The sequence below is a fragment of the Rattus norvegicus genome, chromosome 15 (genome assembly GCF_021556685.1).
Source record: "Rattus norvegicus strain SHRSP/BbbUtx chromosome 15, alternate assembly SHRSP_T2T, whole genome shotgun sequence".
Classification (NCBI taxonomy): Eukaryota; Metazoa; Chordata; class Mammalia; order Rodentia; family Muridae; genus Rattus; species Rattus norvegicus.
The window spans coordinates 82,436,055-82,458,061 of record NC_141548.1 but is presented as its reverse complement, the minus strand read 5'-3'; the positions used below and the strand labels follow the sequence as shown (position 1 = coordinate 82,458,061).

Genomic DNA, 22,007 nt, shown 5'->3' with positions numbered 1-22,007 from the left:
GGTGCTATAAAGATAGTTTCAACAAAAGGAAAATAATAGATTCTTGACAACACTAAGTATAGTTATTTGTATATCTGTGTTATATATCCTTGTTAATCATAACATTTGTATGTATCAAGTACTATGAATGTATGTCTATCACATTCTCTTAAAAATATCCAGTGGTTAGTGATCTTTCTAATTTTGGCAGTGATCTTGCTTATTTAAGTATTCTTTCAATGTACAAGATTAAAATTGAGAAGTAAATAATATTGAAATTATTATTGATAATTTTTAATGTTGATCTAGTCATTTGAGTATTTAGTATTATATGAATATATACATATATATATAAACTTTATTAAAATCAAGAGCTAAATTAATTCTTCATTTGTTCTCTGAGTCTCACTCTATTTTCTAAATTCATCTCTCACTCTTAGGCTCATATGATAACGCAGCCTCCCCAGTTGCAGGTCCAGATTAATGAGTTTTAATCTTCAATATCTTAATTTAACTTCTGGAAACATTTTTACTGAGGTTTTAAGACAGTCACTGAAAAATTTAGAACTATCACTCTACTAATAAAGGATAAAATTATGAAGGTGATATTCATTCTCTGTTATAGCTTGGTTTTGGTGGCATGAACTAGTACATGAACTAACAGTGCTTAATGCTGTCAGTCAAGGTAGGCCACATGCTAGGATGGCAAGTGGTACATTATAATAGGACATGTTTGACTGATCTTCAGTTTAAAAGTCTTTTTTTGTTTTGTTTTCTTTTTCCTTTTTCCTTTTTCTTTTTCTTCTTAGCAAACACATTTGCTCTCTCTCAAAGATAATAAAATTCTTGTTTCTCTCCTATTTTAATTCAAAATAGGCTAACATCAATTTAGTGACAGTTTTCTAAATAACTGGGTTTACCAAGGTTGAACTATATTGTAAAAAGAACATCATGTGATTTCTTTTATAGGAGTACATGGCTTTCTAGAAAGATTCGCTAATTGATTTACAATCTGTTCTAGTTCTTTCAGTGCATAATTGCTTAAACTTATTGAGTATCCACAGAATGCTTCATAAGAGAACACTCCATTTTCCCTTCCCCCATTCTCATCCATGCTTTCCTTCTTTTCTGAAAATATGAATATTATACCCACATAGAATTGCCTACTGTCTCCATAAAAAGTAATACATAAAGTACCAAGGTCAAAGATTCAGGCATTCCATAAATACCTTATCTGAAAAAAATCATCGTAGTGTGTGCTAAAACTCAGCAATAAAAATTCAGAACCACCACTTCAATAATAAGGAGCCCACAGCTCCTCGGGCTGCTCTTGACCTCATCTTTATGCTCCCCTGTGAACAGCCCTCAGCCTTACCCCTTCACTGCAAGGCTACCCTTTGGTTTCCTGACTTGCTTTTTCCAAGCAAGTTCACTTGTATTCATTTGCATATTTAGAGAATTATTTGCTTCAGTGCTTTTTTTTTGGAGTGGCACCATATGTCTACTGTTCGAATGAGGAATGCCCAGGGCCTTCTTAAACACCAGAGTTGGGCTTTTGAATCCATCACAAACACCCATTAATTTTAGATATTTTAAAGCCATTTAATTTGCTGATAGTTCAAACTCAACATTTTCTTTCCTCTGAGAACAGTTTATTGAAGATTTTCATACTGTAAATACTTGTCCTGAAATATAAACGGAACCCCGGTCCACTTAGTTTTAGACTAAATAATTGATAACTATTTCTAGTAAGCAAAGTTTTATGTAGATTTCAGAAAAACCCACAAAATAACTATGAGTACATATAACAATATGAATATGTGAAACAATAACATGGGGCTGTAGAAACTCATTCCCAGGACCTTTGTGACATGACCAGTTAGGATCTGCTAGCTAAATTGATTTTGGTTGTTTATTTGAGATGCATATGAGTCCTTACTGTTAGAAACACAAGAGCCATGCTATACCTACCATTTTTCATTAGAAAATAGAATTTTGAGAATAACAAACTGTTTAAATCTGACTAATGATTAAGTGATAAAAATCTTATTCACATGTAATAAAGCTTTGGGAAGAAATTCTCTCTCAGTGGCCAGGCAGGAGATTCCCAAAGATTCCTCCTGTGTCTGCTTTTCTCTCTCCTGCTTATTTTCAGAAGTTGCATCTGCTAAAGTGATTTCTTTACAACTTACCGAATTCTCATTTAGAAGAAGGGCAGAGGTGAGGACGGAATTGGTAAATTGATCATTGATTAGCTTGTTTTAACAGGCCATTAACAAATGGCCAAGGTAATAAAAATAGTCATTGCGATCCGTTGCTGAAGCCATTAGAACATTCTAGGATAAAATGATGTAATTAGTTCTCACTCTAAGTTTTTAATGTGATTCTCTTTACCATTCGCTGTTGTGCATACTTACTTGACATAATAAAGATTCTTCCTCCAGGCTTAAAACTGTAACCGTATAGATAGCAGACAGAATGGACAGGCGAGTGATCAAAAGCATGCTTCAGAGAGGAGTGGGCAGGCAGAGAAGAAGCATCCAGAGCTAAGGAAATGGTTCAGTGGAGAAAGTGCTGAGTAAGCACAAAGAGCCAGGCTCTGATTCCTAGCACCCAACTGAAAAGTAGGGGGCAGAGAATACCTTTCACCCCAGTGCTAGGGATGAAGAAATGGAGGATCCCCAGAGCTTGCTGGCTGGCCTCTACCCCAAACTGCAAAATCCAGAATCATTGATTGATAAAACAAGGAGATGCCATAAATGAGAAGAGCTGCCGTCTTAGTCTGGAGAGCACACGCATGCATCCTTGTCTGTTTAAATATGTGTGCAAACCAGCATGCTTGCCTGCACACATGCATGGAGAAAATCAATAGTCGCCTCCATTCATTTATTTCCACAGAAATGTCAGGTGTTTGGAATGTAGCAAGAGATAAAAATCAAACGTCTGTTCTCATGAAGATCCATTAGGTTCCCTTGCGTTGGACAGCTCACTTCCCCTAGCTGAGCAAGGGCCCTTCACTTTTACAATGGAAGCCCTTGTGTTTCCGAAGTTCTTTGTTTCCTTCTTGTCAGGCTGTACGTCTCAGCTCACTCCATGGTTTGCACTACTTGCCATTTCCACACCTAGTTGGGAAGACATGTTAGCAAAGTGGATTATGAAAGTACGTAAATGCAGATGAGTAAAAAGCCTGCCACAGTGGGTTCCAGCCTTAAAGAGCTGGATTCTATACTACTCAATACCACTGACGCACTGTAACTAGTGGCCTTTTCTTCTGAGCTACTGTACTTCTACTAATATGGATGCACCATCTGACCAGTGTGAACAATGCCCCCTCTTCTCTCCCAGGCAAGGACTGAACTCTCCTGCCAGCTTTCTGTCAATGCCCTCCCCATTCCTGTTCTATGCACGCAGGATTTTGGCAGTCTAAAAACTGTCTGCGCATATTCCAAACACCGAGTGTTCACAATACCACATGGAACTATGTGTTTTATTTCTATGTTTCTTTACCTATGCGTTCTCATTCCCTTTCTGTGGCTTTGATGAATAACATGACCCCAGACAACCTAGGAGAAGAGCGGCCTCTGTGGCTTACATTTCTCTATCACAGTTCGTCACAAAGAGAAGCCAGGACAGGAAGTTGAAGCATAAAGCAAGGCATGCTGCTTGCTCTCCTCTATAGGCTCAGGTCTAGGAAATAGTGCTGGCCACCATGAGTTGGGCCCTCCTATCCCAATTACAACCAAGACAACGTAAGTCATCACCATAGTCCAATCTCATTTACACAGTCCCTCAATTGAGACAGATAGACGTATAGATTAAATTTTGGAATCTATTTACACTGGAATAGCCAAACACCATATGGGAAAATTTAGACTAACTGTCCCGTGACTCATAATTAATTATACAGGGTACAGGGCTAAGAAAGCAGACTTCTTCAGTACTAAAACATAGGGCTTACATTAAGACTAAGAAAATTTTTTATTCAAGGCCTAATGTGATTCTCAAATTCTACCATATCAAAGACAGGCATTTATTCTTTTTGGCATATGTAATTAGTCACTGTAGGCAGGTGGACTGTGGGAAAAATCTAGAATTATTCTGACTATTCATTGGATTAATGCTCAGTGCATGTCTTACCAAACTATGTCGTGCTAACTATGCTCACAGTGTTCCAAGAGATGTATATGTACACACAGAGGCAGATAACTTTAATATATCAGGACAAGTGGAAACGTTGGTGAGATATATAGTGTATTATGGGATTCCAGAGGAAAATTCCTAATTGGGCTAAAATGAGTATCTGAGTAAAATGAGTATCATGTCAGAGAGACTGTCTAAGCCACAACTCAAAGATGCATTAGGGAAATGTTTGAGTACTGAGGAGGAAAGAGTTGAGAGGGGGTTATATGTAGAGCTAACAAGGTGTGAAAAACTCTGAAGTGTCAGGAAAGTAAGGAGAAAACCTCTTCATTGCCATTGATGTGGAAGATGGAGAGAGGGGCAGTTTGGGCCTGGGGAATGTAGTCTACATTCTGCCTAGAAGCCTTCCTGGTTGCTGAGTGATCTCTTAACTGTGGGTTCCCTTATTTACAGTTCTTTTCATCTATCTACTGTTTCTCCTCACAGTTATGTAAATCAGCAAGCAATTCTGAAACACTGACCACTCCAGGGATTCTGAGCAGTCAGGAATTTTATGTCAAATTAAATTCTTCTTTAAATCTATTGAATCGGTAGGAATGGCAGTTGAGTTTGTCTGTCCCTTCCTAAGAGCACCACAGTGAGGAAGCAGAAATGGGGAATCCATTGCTCTCACCTCATTGCTACAACCACCCTCAGGGCTTGTTAGCTCAGCCTCGGGGTGCTGAATGTTGTAGCAGTTGCCACACCAAGGAAGTGGCCCTGTCTTCTTTTGCCTCCCACTCTTTTGTTAGGATCAAGTAGAACAACCAGGCCTCGAACAGCCAAGATTAAATAAAGCAAGTGGCACAAGCACATCAGTGTCACCGTGCACTGTGATCTTCCTTGAGGCACAGCCATCATGTCAAGCATTTATGACAATACTGTACAGTATCTTACCACATGATCCCGAATTTCTTTTTTTTTTTAGGAGAAAGTAGGACAGAAGGAAATACTTTAATGTATTAAACATTACGTGGTACAATCCCAAGCCAACAACGTAGTAAGTGAAGAAAGAAAGCAATCCCATTAGCCTTAGAAAAACTGATAACCACTAACAAAACAGGCTCATCAGTTCATGTATGTGTGTGTATATATGTATATATAATCTTAATTTTTTTATATCTGTGTGTATTTTTTTCTGAATGTTTGCACTTATATGTACATGTGGGCTTAGTGACCACAAAAGCAGAAGATGGTATAGGATGCCCTGTAACTTGAGAGTTAGAGATAACCGTAAACTACCATGTAGGTCCTGAGAACCAACCTTGTCCTCTAGTCTTATTAGACTAGTGAGTGTTTTCATCCAATGAGTTATCTATCTTATCCCTATACTTAGGTCAATCATTTTACTTTTCTATGACAGACTATTGCATTCATTTTAGTTTTAATTTCAGTAATTTTTAATCTCAACAGGTGTATTTTATTTGCTCGTTTTTCTTTACATGACCCAGTGGTAGTTCCTGAAATAAACAGTCTCCAAATTCCTTGAAATGTTGGGATGATCCCGCATTTCAATGTTGAGTTGAATCTTAGTCTTTCCTCTTCTTACACATTTCACCTGCTGCTTTTTTTTAATTCAGATTATTTTCCATTTCATTACCTTGAGTCCCTCCCATGAAGACTATCATGAGAAAACTACCCAGTTTAATGAATGCTTTAAAACAATGGTTAAAAATACTGTGTGTACCACAGTTGTAGTCGTCTGCTCTGTAGAACTTTTTAGATACTAGTTTTTGGCCATGACTAGCAAGAACTGTGTGAGTTCAGGTTTCAGTGTAAACAATCAATGAGGCCTTCACATTCAACCTCCATTTGTGGTCACTCCTCCCTGTTTGGAGGGAGCTCTTCACTCTTTACAGGATTGGAGTTACATGATTGTATACATTGTCGTCAAACATCCTCAATCGGTTCATCCTTAGTCCTATGCTAAGAAAATGCAGCTTAAAAAACTAGTTTTCCTAAACTTTAAGTCAGATTAGAAAGTATTATTCCAAGTAGACAACACTAAGTTCCTTTTAAAATCTTTATTTTCATGGTTTTTATTCAAGACTCCTTTGTGGTTACCAAGTTTGTACTGTGATTGTAGTGCCAACTTTGGCATAGCCTGAGTGATAAACATTTGTAGTTTATGTGTATACAAATTTCTCTCCCTCCTCCAACTTGAGCAGGGGGATCCTAGGGATGTACCTGTCCTCACCTCCCAGCCCCGTAACTGAGTGACAAACTTCTCAATGATCAATTGCTTCTGATAAACAGAATTTTTAGCTGATCCCAGTCTGGTCACCAGACTAACTTCTGAACTCTGTTGTGATTTCAAACCCTTCAAATGGGACACAGTAGTATGTCACCCATGTTTCCTTTACCTGTGTTTAGTGAGTGTAGAAATCTTATATGTCAGTCTTTTATAAATAAACATCTCTGTTCTGACCTCTACTTCACTGGGGGCAATATTTTTCTTCCTTCCTTTCTTTCTCTCTTTCTTTCTTTCTTTCTTTCTTTCTTTGTTTCTTTCTTTGTTTCTTTCTTTCTTTCTTTCTTTCTTTCTTTCATTTATTCTTGTGTGTGTGTGTGTGTGTGTGTGTGTGTGTGTGTGTGTGTGTATGCATGTATTTTAAGGATGGCTCTCTCTATGTAACTTGTCCATTCTAGAACTTGCTTTTTAGATCAGGGTGGCCTCAAACTCACAGAGACCCACCTTCCTCTGCTTCCTGAGAGCTGGAATTAAAGGTGTATGCTACCCTGTCTGATGTCATTGGGAGCTACTTCCCATAGTGTGGTATAATTTGTGTGTATTTTTTTTCTTTTTTCTTTTTTTTGGAGCTGGGGACCGAACGCAGGGCCTTGCGGTTGCTAGGCAAGCGCTCTACCACTGAGCTAAATCCCCAACCCCTTGTGTGTATTTTTAATATATCAATGATTTTTTCCAAAGAATCAGTTCCTCTTTTTTATCACACTGCTGTTGACCAGTAAAAGCCTTGAGGATTTCATAGGTTATCGCAACCAGCATACAATATAATCCAACTCCCGACTAAAGCATGGGTATAAAAGAAGAGACTTCCTGAACAAAAAGTGGTGGTTAAGGATCATGCCACCATTTTATAAATCAAGACATCGTCACTCTCTTTAGGACTGAGGAATAATTACTTGAGCTTGAGTTACTCTTCAGAGTTAGAGTGACAAAACATGACCCAGGCCCATTTTAGAACAAAGAAGGATTTCACTTCCTTGATTATCTTATACTGGTGTGATGTGTTTACAGCGTGGATGAAGATTATGAAATCTGCATGAGTGGTAATGTGCCCAGGACTTCATTTCCATGATATGTCAGTAATTCTGAAATCCTTAGACTTCTAGAGTGTTGGCTTAGCTGTAGCTCATTAGGATGAATGAACTAATAAACAAGTGGTTGACCTTGACACTGACTGCTCATGGACAACCTTCCCTGTCTTTCTGCAACCATCTTTCTGTTTGTCTCTTTCAATCCTAGCCTCCCGCCACTCCCAACCCAGCAATGAGTCCTCAGAATTCTGAGACAAAGGGCATCGTCAGTTTAAGTCAGCCAGCCATGTCTTTGAGCATTTACTTTCGATAGTAACCAGTTGTTAGACCAGATGTTGGGTGTAGTCTAACATTTGACATTTTGGTGAACATTGCAATTTATGCAGTAGTGAGAGGTCATCCCACTTTTTGGAAACCAAATTGATAGAAATTATCAGACTTAACAGTTTTTCTAGTATTAGTTCCAGACTGAAAGAGATAATAGTAATAGTAATTTTATTTTTAAAAAGCCATTACCAACCTCTAGCACTGACTTAGGCACTTTTCATTGAATAGTTTCATTGAAAATGTTTTCAACACAGGTGCTCTGAGAGCATGATTTTCATAAGTATGGGGATTTGTAATGTAGAAACTTAAGAAAATTTCTCAGGGCACAGAAATGAAGGCAAAGCCATCACACAGACCTATATCTTATAAAGCTTGTGTCCTTAATCCTTCCTCTGTGGGCCTGTCCACTCTCACTTTGGTTAGATCTCTCAGTGCTTAATAAATATGAACCACATTTTCACTATTAACTCCTGCTTCTCTTCGTGCTGATTCTCCAGGAGAAAAGCAACACCATTAACAAATCAGCTTTCCTTTGCCATCCAGCACGTGTCTGGGGTGCTCCTTCCCACTGTCAGTTGGCCTGTGTTCAAGAACTACAAATGGATTTTAATATGAGCCTGCGGGAAAAAAATACAATTATGGTGATAAATCTGCAGGAATCATATAATGAATTGGAAACCCTACATAAATGCTTTTTGGATTACCTGCCACTTGGGATTACTTATGCCATGATCTCCTCTATGACTGTAGATAATTGAATGTTGGCCATTTTACTGCAACTGGAAGTTCTGATGTTAAGGAGAAAATGAAGCATGTAAATAAGAGTTTGCTTATTTACACAGTAATTAATTTGAGATTTTATCACAGGAATCATTTAAAACGATAACACAGAGTAACTTCATCTCAGGGGAGCTGTGCCCTTTTTATTTGGATGAGAGGGATGACTAATGTGTCTGCCTCTTCTTCTGTTTATTCACTAATAAACAATCAAGGAGCAGGCACGTGTTGTTTGAGAGATATAAGGAAAACTATTAATAGAAAAATAACCACACTAAGATATGATTGTGATGCCTGTGAGAGCTTTTACTTGACCTATGCCCTTCCTCTCTATTAAATGACGCCATGGTCATTGACTTACATGCAGCAACTGGGAAACATCTTGCAAACGTGATGACAGAAGCATCTTGATGGGAAGTCACACGTTATAAATCAGACATGGGAGTCATCATTGCATTCACATTGAAGCTGTGGATTCCATGGTCAGAGTTCATTGAAGCTTGATTGAGTAGTCTCCGCCTATAGAACCTTCGACGTGTTTTTGTTTTTTAATCTTCTCATGTGTGTTTTTATTCATAAAGCATGTCTATCCCATTTTCCACATTAAGGTACTATTAGGAGTAAACAATACATTGTTGTACATGTATTTGTAAAAGCAGTCCGTGGATCTGACTTGGAATTAAGTAAGACCAGACATTTTATGGTTTTATGTTTAGGATGTTTACTGCATGGGCAGATTCTATGTGGTCTTGAAAAGTACTCAGAGGACATATGACTTAGGTCCTTTTCAGTTCCAAATGTGCTTGAGTAACACAGCATAACACACACACACACACACACACACACACACACACACACACACACACACACTACACCCCTGCACTTAAAGCACAAAGCCTGAAAAGTAAGCAAGAAATGAAAGCATATGGACTCACAGATACATTTGTGTAGAGTGTACACTGGCAGGTCATAATTCCAAGGAGTTTTGGTTCTTGTTCTTACATGAACACACGTTTCAGTGTCTGGTCCCAGGAATGAAGTCAGGTCTTCAGGCTTGGCAATGGATGACATCGGGCTGTGTCATCTCAACACTCCTGCCTTCCCTTGGTCTTTTGTTTTGTTTCTTTTTAAACAAGTTCACATCATGTAGCCTTGGCTGGCCTAGAGCTCACCATGTAGACCAAGCTGCCCTTGAACTTGAAACAGTTTGCCTGCTGCTCCCTGAGTCATGGGATAGCAGGCGTGAGCAACATGCCAGGAAAGCCCACCTATCTTTATAAAATGTACAGGTGCAGCTCTCTCTGTTTCATACATTTCATTGTCAATGAATGCAGGTTGTGCTACATGCTACATACTCTTGGGGGATGAGAAAGATTTCTTTCAGGATGCGGGTTAAAAGTCCTTTTGCAATGTCCATAGATGGATAGCAGTGGACATTAGATAATATAGTTGGCATTCTGTTTATAATGTTCACTGAACTCTCATGAATTCATTGTAAACACTTTCATCAAAACAGACAGAGCTTTGCAGTCCTGATGCATCGCCTGGTTGTGACCGGTGACGGACTCCTGGAAGCACAAGTTTATTGAGAACCATGGTTTAACGCAGGGTAGTTCCTGAAATTGCATGCCTTCTGTGATAAATTACACTGAGTGCACATGTTTAGCCTAGTTTCAGATGATAGATGAATGTACACATTAATGTCTGTAGAATATTCATGCCACCAATAATAATCTGATGGTAGTGGCTTCCATGGCAAATTGAGGTTCAATGAGGTTCATGATTTCTCTCATCATAATATAATGTGTTTTCTTTCCTCCTGTGATGGCATGGAAGCGTGCGCGTGCGCACACACACACACACACACACACACACACACACACACACACACACGTCATCATCATCATCATCATCATTGTCATCATCATCAAAAACAGTAGAAATTAAATGGGACTCTCTCATCAATTTAGATATTTTTTCCCTTAAAATATATTTTATGTTAATAAAAAAGGATTGAGATTAGGATTTAGATTTCAAAATGTTCATTAGGAGTCGATGCAAATGCATTTCCTATAAATTATCTTCAATGTTTTCAGAAAAACAGAACATTATTTCATAAACTGACGTAGATTCACTTCAGATAATATAGTGAAATAGTTTCAAATGAAATGTTATCCACCCACATCTCCTCTTAATGGAGAAACCATTAAGTTAGGATTTTGTTTGGCTCCTTTTCTTGTTTTCATGTGTAAACCAAAAATGAAATGTTGTCTGGGGACAAGACTCGTTCTCCGGATTCACTTTTGTACACTCATGGTTCTCCTCACTTAGCATTGTCTAAAACATTCTCTAGTCACATTAGATGTTATACCTCAGATGTCCCCAATCTCTGGGATAGCAAATGGTGCCTTAATACCTAACACAGAGATCCAGGCCATACCTGACTGCCACAGTGTGGCTCTTGTTGGCTTTCCTCTTATCTTTCTCATAGCTACATTGAAACCATCATTCTTTGCTCTCTCCTGTTTCTACACCCAGTTTTTTGATGTACTTTTACCACTATAAATAAGGCAATCTATTGTTATCAAAAATCTCAGATTGACACAAATGTCCAAATATTATTCTTTGGGGGTAATTTGCCTTGCCCTCTATTTTCCCAGGATGAAAGATTTATAGGCAAAATTAATATAGAAATTATTCAATATTTTAACGTAATATTTATAGTATTTGTCACTAAAAATAAGAAATAATATTCTATGAAAATTGCACACAAATGTTAAATTGTTATTTTTCTATATTCTACTCAGTTTTAATTTCTTAACATTATGTATTTTTATTTTGTGAATGAGTATTTTGCCTTCATGAGCATGCAGTACCCATTGTGGCCAGAAGAGGGCATCATATCCCCTTGGAACTGAATTTAGAAACAGCTGTTAGGTGTCAAAGCTGTGCTGGGAATTGAACCAGGCTCCTCTGGAAAGGCAGGCAGTGCTCTTAACCTCTAAGCCCTCTCTCCAGTCTTTCCTCATCTGCTTTAATGCACAACTTCAATGTAAGTGCTGGCCTCTTCACAGGGCTACTTTGTAAACCGTCCAGCCAACATTGCAGGAAGGCACCATCTAGATTCTTGTCTATTTTGCTCGAGATACGGGTTCTGTTGAGGTCACTGGGCATTGTAGCATTGGGACTTTTTTTTCTCAATCTAAAAACTTATATGTATGAAACTGGAAAAAAAGGTTGTGTGTGTTTTCTTCCAAACACAACGGCTAACTTTAGAAAGCGTCTTCACCGTGGTGGCACCTCACGCCTTGTGCTAATTCCAAAAGCTTCCTAGCTAAATCTGCCGTCTTCCCTTGACCTTGACTCTTTGGCTGTTTTGTTTTGTGCAGCTATAGTTAGTTTTAAAATACATATTCTCACTGGTGAGCCTTGAAAGTCATTTGTTGAAGGGTGTCCATTTACTTGGAATGGCCTCTGGATATAATAAGGCTACTTCCTCTTTGCTGCAGAGGATAGGAAATGGAACAGAGAGGAGAATGGTGCTGGCTTGATGCTTCAGAATATGCACAAGTGTTGTAAGACATTTCCAAGCTAATTTTACAGCATGCTTGTCTCCATTACATTCCCATCCTCAAACACACCAATATGTCAGCTTTACTGCCTGCTTGTCAACATCAATGTTACTCCATGTGTGTGTGTGTGTGTGTGTGTGTGTGTGTGTGTGTGTGTGTGTGTGTGCACGCACCCGTGTGCATGCACATGTACTCATTCACACACACATGCTGGTACTCGTATGCTCGCACACATATATACTAGTGTACTTTGAGGCCAAAGGTAACCTTAGTTCCTATAGCACTGTCCAACCCATGCCCTTTGTTGTGACTGATTTTCTCATTTGTCTGGGACCCAATGAGTACTTGGGCTGGTTGCCCCAGGGATCCACCTGTCTCTGCTTCTTCCCCACAGTGGTAAGATCATAAGTGAGTAGCATCACTCCCTGCTTGATCATCAGGTCCTTTACTGACAGATATCCACCTAGATGCTGCTGCTGTCGCCACTTTTCCAGCCCTTATTCTATTAAGTGTTCAGCCAAGAGCAGCACGCAGCCGAGGTTGCCTCCATCATTTTAAGTTACACCTGATTAGCCAAACTCTTCCCTTTGGGGAACAGCTGTACTTTCTTACTGCATTTCTGTGGCTTTGTTCTTTCCTGAGCTGCAGCCCTGTCTCCTCTGTATACATGGCTGTCTTGATGGACACAGGGAGCAGAGCATTCATTTGTAGAAATCATTCTATGTGAAAGTATTGATCACGTGCACTTGTGTGAGCTTCGTGGCTACAGAAGGCAAAGGGTTGGTGAGATGATGGTTCAGCAAGTGATGTGAACGGACTTGCCACCAGACAATCAGAGTTTGATCATTGGAACCTACAAAATAGACAGAGTGTCCTCGCTTCCTCAAGTTGTCATTTGAGGTTATCCAACACAATTGTGCGTGTGCGTGCGCACACACACACACACACACACACACACACACACACACACAGAGGCACATATTTTGCATGCGCAAACATATGCACATGCACATACACACAGAAGCATGCAAACACTCGAACACTTAAGAAAAAAGAAAGAAGAAAGAACAACTTTTACATTTTAAACAGCATCACATCAGTTAGCCATCACGATGCTACACAGCCATACTTACAGGCCAGCGGAAGTAGATAGTTCCTCAGCTCAGAGCCTTTTCCCCAGGTGTGTCAGGATGACCATTGGCTAACTGTAAACAATTTTCTAACTTGACCAGATGAAAAGAATTTAAGTGGCTTAAGACACAGAGTAACTTGTTTGGGACTTGTCTTTACATATAATGTTCACATTCATGTCTGGACATGGTTGTCCATCCTTTTGGTACTTAGAGATGTCTGTTGTTAATTTGAAAATCAGACACACAAAATTCCCTCTCTGTCCCTGCTTTCCACCAGCCTCACAGCACGCATGGCAGCTCCAGACTCCGACAGTTCAGTCAACTCTTAATGTTGATTCTGATTGATGTGGATAAACGGTGTAACTTAGGAAAGCCCTGTGATGAAAATCATAGGAAATGTAACAACCACGAAATAAGGGCACAGTTGGGCACAGTTGGAATCGGTGTCCTAAAAGCTTTGTGAAGGCTCACGTTCTCAGTGAGGGAGTTAAGCCATATACATAAACATAAACAAAGGCACGGGATCAGTGCTATACTTAGCTTATGGCCTCTCTTTTGCATTATTGATAAAGTGTGTGTGTGCATGAATGTGTGAGAGAGAGAGAAAAAGAGGGAGGGAGGGAGAGAATGTGAGAGAGAGAGAGAGACAGAGACAGACAGAGACAGAGACAGAGAGACAGAGAGAGAGAAGGCATGCATACCAATCAGAGGAATTGGAACCCAGGTTGAGGGAATGGAATCTCCTTCCACCAAGTCCATTCCTGAGGTAAAAGCACCAAGCCTCCCTTCACCTGCTGAGCCATCTTGCCAACCAGGTCCTGTATTTCCTTGAAGAATCACTTCTTGTGTTTTCAACTGAGACGTTGATTTGAAGCTGTTTACTTAAATATTCACTCAAACATGGCCTCCTTTCACACTGTCAATAACTTTTTCAAAAATTTTAGTATCGGTTACCAGGGTAGGACAGTGGGAGTCACTTCCTCTTACTCAGGAATGATATATGCGAAGTGATCATTTATCTTCCTTTAGTATAGCTTTATGTCTTCCCACTTTTATAAACTTAGGTTTTTATGACATTTTCGTTTTACCATCCTACCCTTGAACATGGGGATAAGAAGAATCTCTGGAAACAAGACTAATTAGTATCACGACATACACCATAAAAAAGGTCAATAAGAGGTACTGTCTTCAGTAAAGCAAAAGTCCGGAGAGAAAATTGAAGTGTGTGCTCTAGCAACAGATGGAGAACTGGCCTTCACTGGGAGCAGAGGAACTGAGCAGAGTTGCAGGGTGGCTGGGGGGGGAAGAGCCTTAGGTACGGAGCAGTCAAGAATGTCATATTTTTAAAATGCTCCTTTAATTAAAATATAGCCTTATTTAAGATCATGCAGTAAAGGTTCACTTGACCAAAGGTGTCCATGGAGACAACAAGAGGGCTTTGGAGTCTCTGGTTCTGAAGCTACAGGTGCCTGTGAACCATCCGATGTCCAGAGTTGAAGTTCAGAACAGCACACATCCTTCCCTGCCGAGCCGGCCCTCTCGCCCCACAATACACATTTACAGTCACAATCGGGACATTCAGCCAGATTCTGAACTTCATAAAACTAAATCACGGATGTGATAGAAGACCAACTATGCTCTGGGGGGTGTTTATATTGTAGCATCAAGAAGTCAAATTAATCACCTCACATGGGTTCCAGCAGCTATGACATGGTTTTCTTGTGGATCAATCTGAGTAATTAAAAAAAAAAAAGAATTCAAATACTCAGGATTTTTTTAACCATGTGATATCTGTAAGGACAATGTATTCTATTTTGGAATTTGTATCTGCTTGTATCTATTTGTATCTGCTTGTTTTGCAAGGCAGGTATGTCAGCAGAGACTCTTGTACCAGAATGCATTGCGTCACTAAGCTCTCGGACACTTTTGGCAATAGGTCTGACTTTCTTTGCTGTTTTTCCTTCCAAGAACAAAGAATTCTGCTCATCTCCTTATCTTTTTACTGGTACAGGAACGCGGTGACGTCAGTTCAGTCTTCAGAGCAATTTTTACAAGTCTGGAACTAATGTTACACTTTTTATTCTGAAACCTAAAACCTGAGCTAATTCAAGATGACATTGGTAATAAAAAGTAAACTGGGTTAGGTCATGGTTTCAAATCTTTGGAATTTTTTTTCCAAGTCTCATTTCCTTTTTCATAATAACAATCCAGAGCAGTCTGGGAAAGAGACATGATATTGGGGAAATCGTTTTAGAAGATTCCCTAAAACATTAGCTTGAAATTATTGCTCAAACTTTTTAAAAAGTGAAGTAATGTATAACTTGTGTAAATGACTGATAGATGGCTGTTACCACACTATTTGTGTGTGAGACATCCCCAAAATTCTCCGGTCCTATTAAAGGTGTAACAGGCACCATGGACGTCTTGGATGATATTTAATAGACTGTTCTTCAAATCCTACCCAACCAGAAGATTCCTAAATGCTGCCGGAGAGATTTCCAGAGTGTCCATCCATAGTCATTACTCTGAAGGTTTGCAGATGATTAAAATACATGATCTCAGTTAAAGATGCCTTATGGTCCTTGGCAGACCATAATAAGATTCAGCTGTTGGTAATTGTTGGCTGAGGGAAACCTCTCTAGGACTCTCCAGGAAATAACCCGTGGGAGGCCTGGAGTTCCATTGTATACTCCTTCAACAAAATGCCTAGTTTCATTTTAAACTGTTTATTCCAGAAGAAAGTTCTTGCTTAGGAAGTCTCAGCTGCGACCCTGAAACTGCTTAAGCGAACATGTCACTACGACGCTGTGTGTAACATTTTCCCGTAGGGATTCCTGTATACAGAACCAACTTTCTGACTCGAGAGGAAAGTAAGAGTGTGGTAGGGAACCCTGCTTTTGTTTAGGCTCGCACACATATTTTCTGGGGTGTATGAAGCGTATTGTCAGACTTGCTGGGCTTTCTGGATGCATTTACACTGTTATTTCATAAAATATCATTTAGCAGTTGAAATTTTATGGCAGACCCTTCCAAGTGGGATGATAGAACCTTTCAGGATATGAAATGTCACTCCTCTTTGACAAGAATCTGGCACCCCTGTGTGTTCCCTTATAGCATTAGAAAGTGGATTGGTTTTGCTTGGCAGTGAGAACGTAGTGAGGGTTCCGTCTTCCATACCAGGAGAATCAACAGTGAAATTCAGCTTCTGAGACAGCTTCCTGAACAGAAATCAGTGTCCATTGGAAAAATCACAAACATCACTTAGTCGGTACTGCTATAAGATGTCCACGGATGTGTCCAGTATTTAGAAGTTGCCGATGAAGGGTGAAATTTCACTACATGACCCTTCCTTTTTTTTGCTGGACGTATCTTCTGGAAAATAGTCTTTCAATCTTGTTGGCTCTTCGATTTCCCTTCCCGTTGAGGCCAGCCCTCTCCTCACTTGTCATGCGCTCCCACTTTTCCCTTTGCTCTCCAGAATCCTCAGCACGCTCGCTCTCCATCTTCTCTGTTTCCCTTCAGCGTCTTCTCCCTCTTGGTGGACAACTGTGTTCCCAGCACCTCACTCTGGCTTCCCATGTAGGGGACCAAGCCTCAGAATGAATGCATTTCAATCCTCCACTTTCAGGAAGCAAAGAGATAAATGCCTAATGTTGAGTCCAGGGTTCAGCCTTGTAGGTATTTTCCATTTCTTAAAAGGAGGAAGGAGGGCTGGCCATAGCTGTTTAAAGGCCTTATCCTCTAACCTCGCTGACTTCACAGATAGGTCTGTGCAGCCCAAAGCTGAAATACACACACTTCTACCTGCAACATTGTTATGGGTCCCAGGAGATTAGTAATGGCTTTGGGGATATGATGCCCTGTCAACACTGAAAGCAGATGAAAGGCCCAATAAAGATTTTATTGTCTTGATATGATAGAGCATAATTATTTAATATAAGGCTTCGTTTTGAACTGCTGTGTATTAGAGAGGAGCCGCCATATGTCTCTGTCATGTTTGTTTCATGAATTCATACATAAGTTCTCAAGGCCCCTAGCGTGTATCTAAAGGTTTGGCGTCTGCTTCCTAGTTACTTCAGTCTGAGCACAGAAGAGAGCAGTGTGGTTCTCGGGCATCTGGGAAAAGCTAGGTGTTCTCTGAGTTTTGTCTTCATAGACTTCTAGTCTATCCAGTGGGGCTGAGAGGATGTCTTTATCTGGATGCTGTACAAAGGCTTTCGGAGGAAGTATTTTCCTCTGTTGGGGATGAAATAATGCCGTACAAATGGTGGATTCTCAGTGACAACACAGAGAGGCTGAGACACCTCTTAAAGCTCAAGGATGCCTCAAGCCTTGGAAGCCACCTCTTTATAAGTTCCATATGCCCCAGTTCTCCTGACATCATGTACCACTGAACATTTTCCTTTCTATTAGGAGCCATTTCAACAGAGATGCAATACTCCTCTCCTCTTTATCTGTAAAGATCTGATTCTACATAGGATAGAAATAACCATCATTTCTAAATTAAGAGTCTTGAATTCGTCTAATGTGTCATGAATCCAGGGTCTGCGAAGTCCAAGAGATGGGTACTGTTTAATAATATGTTTACTGATTTACATTTTGGATTTTGAACCAGTTTCTATCCAGAGCTTTCTGTGTATGTGTAATATATGGATAAAAAACAACTCACAGTACTCTATAAAAACAGAACCCGAAGGATGCTGCTGAGAGTCGACTTCCTAATGGGAGGAGTGATAATGTCTACAGATTTTGCACAAAGCTAGTGAAATTTACAGTGTTTGGGTGTTTGGCTGTTTGTTTCTTAATATGTTTGGGGTGGTTTATAAATTTGTTTCTCACCTTTAATGCCTAAAGTGCAAATCCTAGTTAGAATTCCGTGCAGGAGGCGTTGCAGATTACCCAGCTTTTAGAGCACTAATTCATGCGTTTTTGCAGGCTGTCCTTTTAGGGAAGAAGAGGGGAAAAAGCATTTAAACATCAGCCCGTTCCCCTTCCATTTGATCCCCTGCCACAGCTGATTTGTTTTCTTTTTCTTTTCACTGTGGCTGAATAAAACACCCGCGCACCAGCACCTATTATATGCTTTGAATAGAACTATAATTTATATTCTATAATGAAAGTTTTTAAGAACAATGTTTCTTTTGAAACCTTTAAGTGCATTTTCATGTTTTCAGGAAGAATAGCAAACGGAAATCTCTCATGAAATGACCAACTTCACATAATTGTTGTTCTGATACCATAAGAAAGCAGAAAATAATGATTTGGGGTTTTCATCTGAAAGAATAATACTAATGTGAGTGTTGACCTGGTTAAATTAGGTGTAACAAAACAGTCTGCTGTGGTCTGGTTCTCTCTGTCAAGGCTCTACTGACACACTGAAATAGAACATGAGCCACGTGGTCCCAGAAGCATGCATTTCATAGATACTTGTTCAACTTAGGAATTAGTAGGTGTGTTCACGCCCATTAATAATATTCTGAGAATATTAGTGTATTAAACTGTACACTGTTTATTATTAAACAGCTTTTAAATAAAACTTACAAGAATACAAATGAACTTAAACAACATTATCGTTTTAAGTTAAACAAAATGTTCATGGACGATTTAAAATTTCTCATATAGGATTTTCTAAAACCTGTTTCCTCTAGTTTAGGTATCATAACTGTGTGCAATACCTTAAGAAATAAAATGTGTCAGAAATACCTAATTGTTGGCTAAAATCCAGCAATTCCAAGTGATTTAACTTCGGTAACCTGAGGACCAGACCTGAGGGACTGGAGAACGTGGTGTGCCTTCTGACTACTCTAAATGAGTGTGTCCCAGTAGTTCTTGTGCTGAACATGGGTATAGAAAGGTCATAGCGAGTTTCCCAAGATTGCTGCTGGATGATATTTCCTTTCTAGATCAGGATCGTGTTGCACAAGGGTAAAATCCTTCACCACATTGTAGAACTCCAGAGCAAGAGAGGGTATTTCAGTTCAGCTAATGAAAGCTCTCGTTCCTTCATAACGGAACGCCAAGACAGACTGCTAGTGCAGGAACAGCTAAGAACATCAGAAGGAATGCTGTGATTCAATAAGTCCTGCTTACACAGCTCTAAGACAATGTTTTACATATCGAGCCTGTCTTTTGAAAGATTCTACAGGAATTTAGTGATTATTTTTAAATTCCTTCAACCTCTTGTTTGAACTAGTGAATTCACCTTAAGTTGTGTGTTGCCCTTCCACTGGAATGAGACCATATTCATGTTAAATGACTCCTTTCTTTGATGAATTTTTGCAATTATTTTGCATCATTTTGACCGCTTAAGGAAAATTCCATGAATATTTGAGTGAAAGAACTAATACACTTTCAAGTAAGTTATGCATCTATTGAACTATATCAGCTATAATGGTAAATCTGTTCCATTTTCTCCTTGCAGTCTCCAAACGTCCACAACTACCCCGATATGGAAGCTATTCCCCTCTTGCTAAATAATGTGAAAGGGGAGCCCCCAGAGGACTCATTGCCTGTAGATCACTTCCAGACACAAACTGAGCCAGTGGACTTGTCAATCAACAAAGCCAGGACCTCCCCTACCGCAGCTTCATCCTCCCCAGTCTCCATGACAGCGTCTGCCTCCTCACCGTCTTCAACTTCGACCTCTTCATCATCTTCTAGTCGCCCAGCCTCATCCCCCACCGTTATAACGTCAGTATCTTCAGCATCGTCTTCATCAACAGTGTTATCTCCAGGACCCCTCGTTGCCTCCGCGTCCGGCATGGGCGGCCAGCAGTTTTTGCACATCATCCATCCTGTCCCACCTTCCAGTCCCATGAACTTACAGTCTAACAAACTCAGTCATGTTCATCGGATCCCCGTGGTGGTACAGTCAGTGCCGGTTGTCTACACAGCTGTACGGTCACCGGGAAATGTGAACAACACTATTGTTGTACCGCTCCTGGAGGACGGGAGGAGCCATGGCAAAGGTAAGAGACCTGAAACCTTGATGATTTTCAGCACTAGAGAAAACCATGCTTTTATTTATTTATTTATTTATTTATTTATTTATTTATTTATTTATTATTTATTTATTTATTTATATGACTGGGACCTAGATTGTGTGCAGACACTATGTTCAAAGTTCTGTATAGAACATTGCAGATCATATGGTTGGGTCACGCTGAATAGAACACTCCCACATTCGTATAAACAGTGCCCTCAGCTAGGCTAAGTCCATATACTTATTAAGTCATTTTGTACCAGAGTTTTGATATGTTAATTCACAGAATTATTTTTCCTTTGAATGGTAAAGTGGGATGGGCAACCTGTGTACAGCAGAATTATATGCAAAATGAAAGTAAATTCCTTATAAACATGGGTCAAGGTGAGTGCTTCTGGGTAAATAAGGTGGGGTTTTTTGTTTGTTTGTTTGTTTGTTTTGTTTTTTGTTGTTGTTGTTCAAACTTGAACTCTTGAGGTAGCAGGAATATAAAATCCTGTGATGACGGACTACCTGGGATTTATACATCTATTTCTGAGTGCATTTTAAAACAATTTGATATTAAAATGATCCAGCCAGGCATGGTGGAATCTTCCTTTAATCACAGCACATGGGAGGCAGAGGCAGGTGGATCTCTAAGCGTTTGAGGACAGTCTGGTCTCTATAGAGAGTTCCACATCAGCCAAGGTATATGTAATGAGAACCTGTGTTTATTTACTACTCTATTCATGACAAAGATGCATCACGACCAAGGCAACTTACAAAGAAAGCCATTGAGTTGGGGACTTGCTCTCAGCTGCAGAGGGTTAATTCCTGAACGGAATAGCAGGAAGCATGCAGAAGTAGCTGACAGCTTCATATTCTGATCCATGGCAGAGACGTGGGAGGCCTAACACCCACTTTTGAAACCTCAAAGCCCAGCCCAGCAACGCTCCTCCTCCAATAAGCCACACCTATTGCAGCAAAGCCACGCCTCCTAGTCCTTCTCCTTCTGCTCAGAGTTCTGCTCCCTGGTGAATAAGCAGTCAGATAGAGGAGCCTATGGGACCATTCTCTTTCAGATCAGCGCAACCTGGCACAAAGATAGATGTTTATCTGTAAGTTTGCATATAGCTTTGGTTTTGAATAACCGTCTATTTCAGTTACTAGTATTAAATAGCATGATTGTTTATAATGGGAATATTTCAACATACAATACTAACGTTCCCTCTAAGTTTTAGGACATAAGAAGATACTTTGTGAAAGGCTCATGCTACAATATCTAGTTATTTCATTCATTGCAGTAGTTACATAGCTGTATATGGAATTATCTTCTACATATAAGCAATTGCTTTTTGCAGAGCTTTAATAGAAGAAATTCTAAATCCCATTAGCCTGCATCTTTTCTTCTTCCTACATACAAACCTAAATGTTAGACCACCCTTCCCTGAAAATATAAAATCCTGTATTACTCACTTATTCCCTGTGAAACTGAGTGCATATTTGTGTATTTTGTCCTCAGAGGCCAGACACAATGCTAGCATCAGCTTTGCCCAATATTGCTTTTTCTGCTTTGACACTGTGTTCCTACTGAGGTCCATGATTAAAACATGATCAATGAATGCATAAACCGCTGTCTGCTCATAAAATACAAGGAAACATGGTTGTTTTGCTTCTGGTAAAAGGTAGGATTCAATATCGAGAGATGATATATTATTGAAAACTTGGCAGAATGTTTATAAACATCTATATAGAGCTGTGTGTTTACCACTGGAAGTTATTATTTTATCAATATTAAAT

At 39.6% G+C, this 22,007-nt stretch overlaps 1 protein-coding gene across 14 annotated transcripts in view; it reads left to right on the top strand.

Annotated features, from left to right (window-relative positions):
* Klf12 (KLF transcription factor 12) overlaps positions 1-22,007 on the top strand; it is a 425,271-nt gene that overhangs the window by 245,491 nt on the left and 157,773 nt on the right. For all 14 annotated transcript variants that reach the window (XR_015638054.1, XM_087585860.1, XM_087585854.1 and 11 more), the window contains 1 exon segment: positions 19,668-20,214. Coding sequence is in view for 13 of the 14 variants with exons in the window: in XM_087585860.1 (XP_087441986.1) it covers positions 19,668-20,214 (547 nt within the window). In the remaining variant the exon portion in view is untranslated.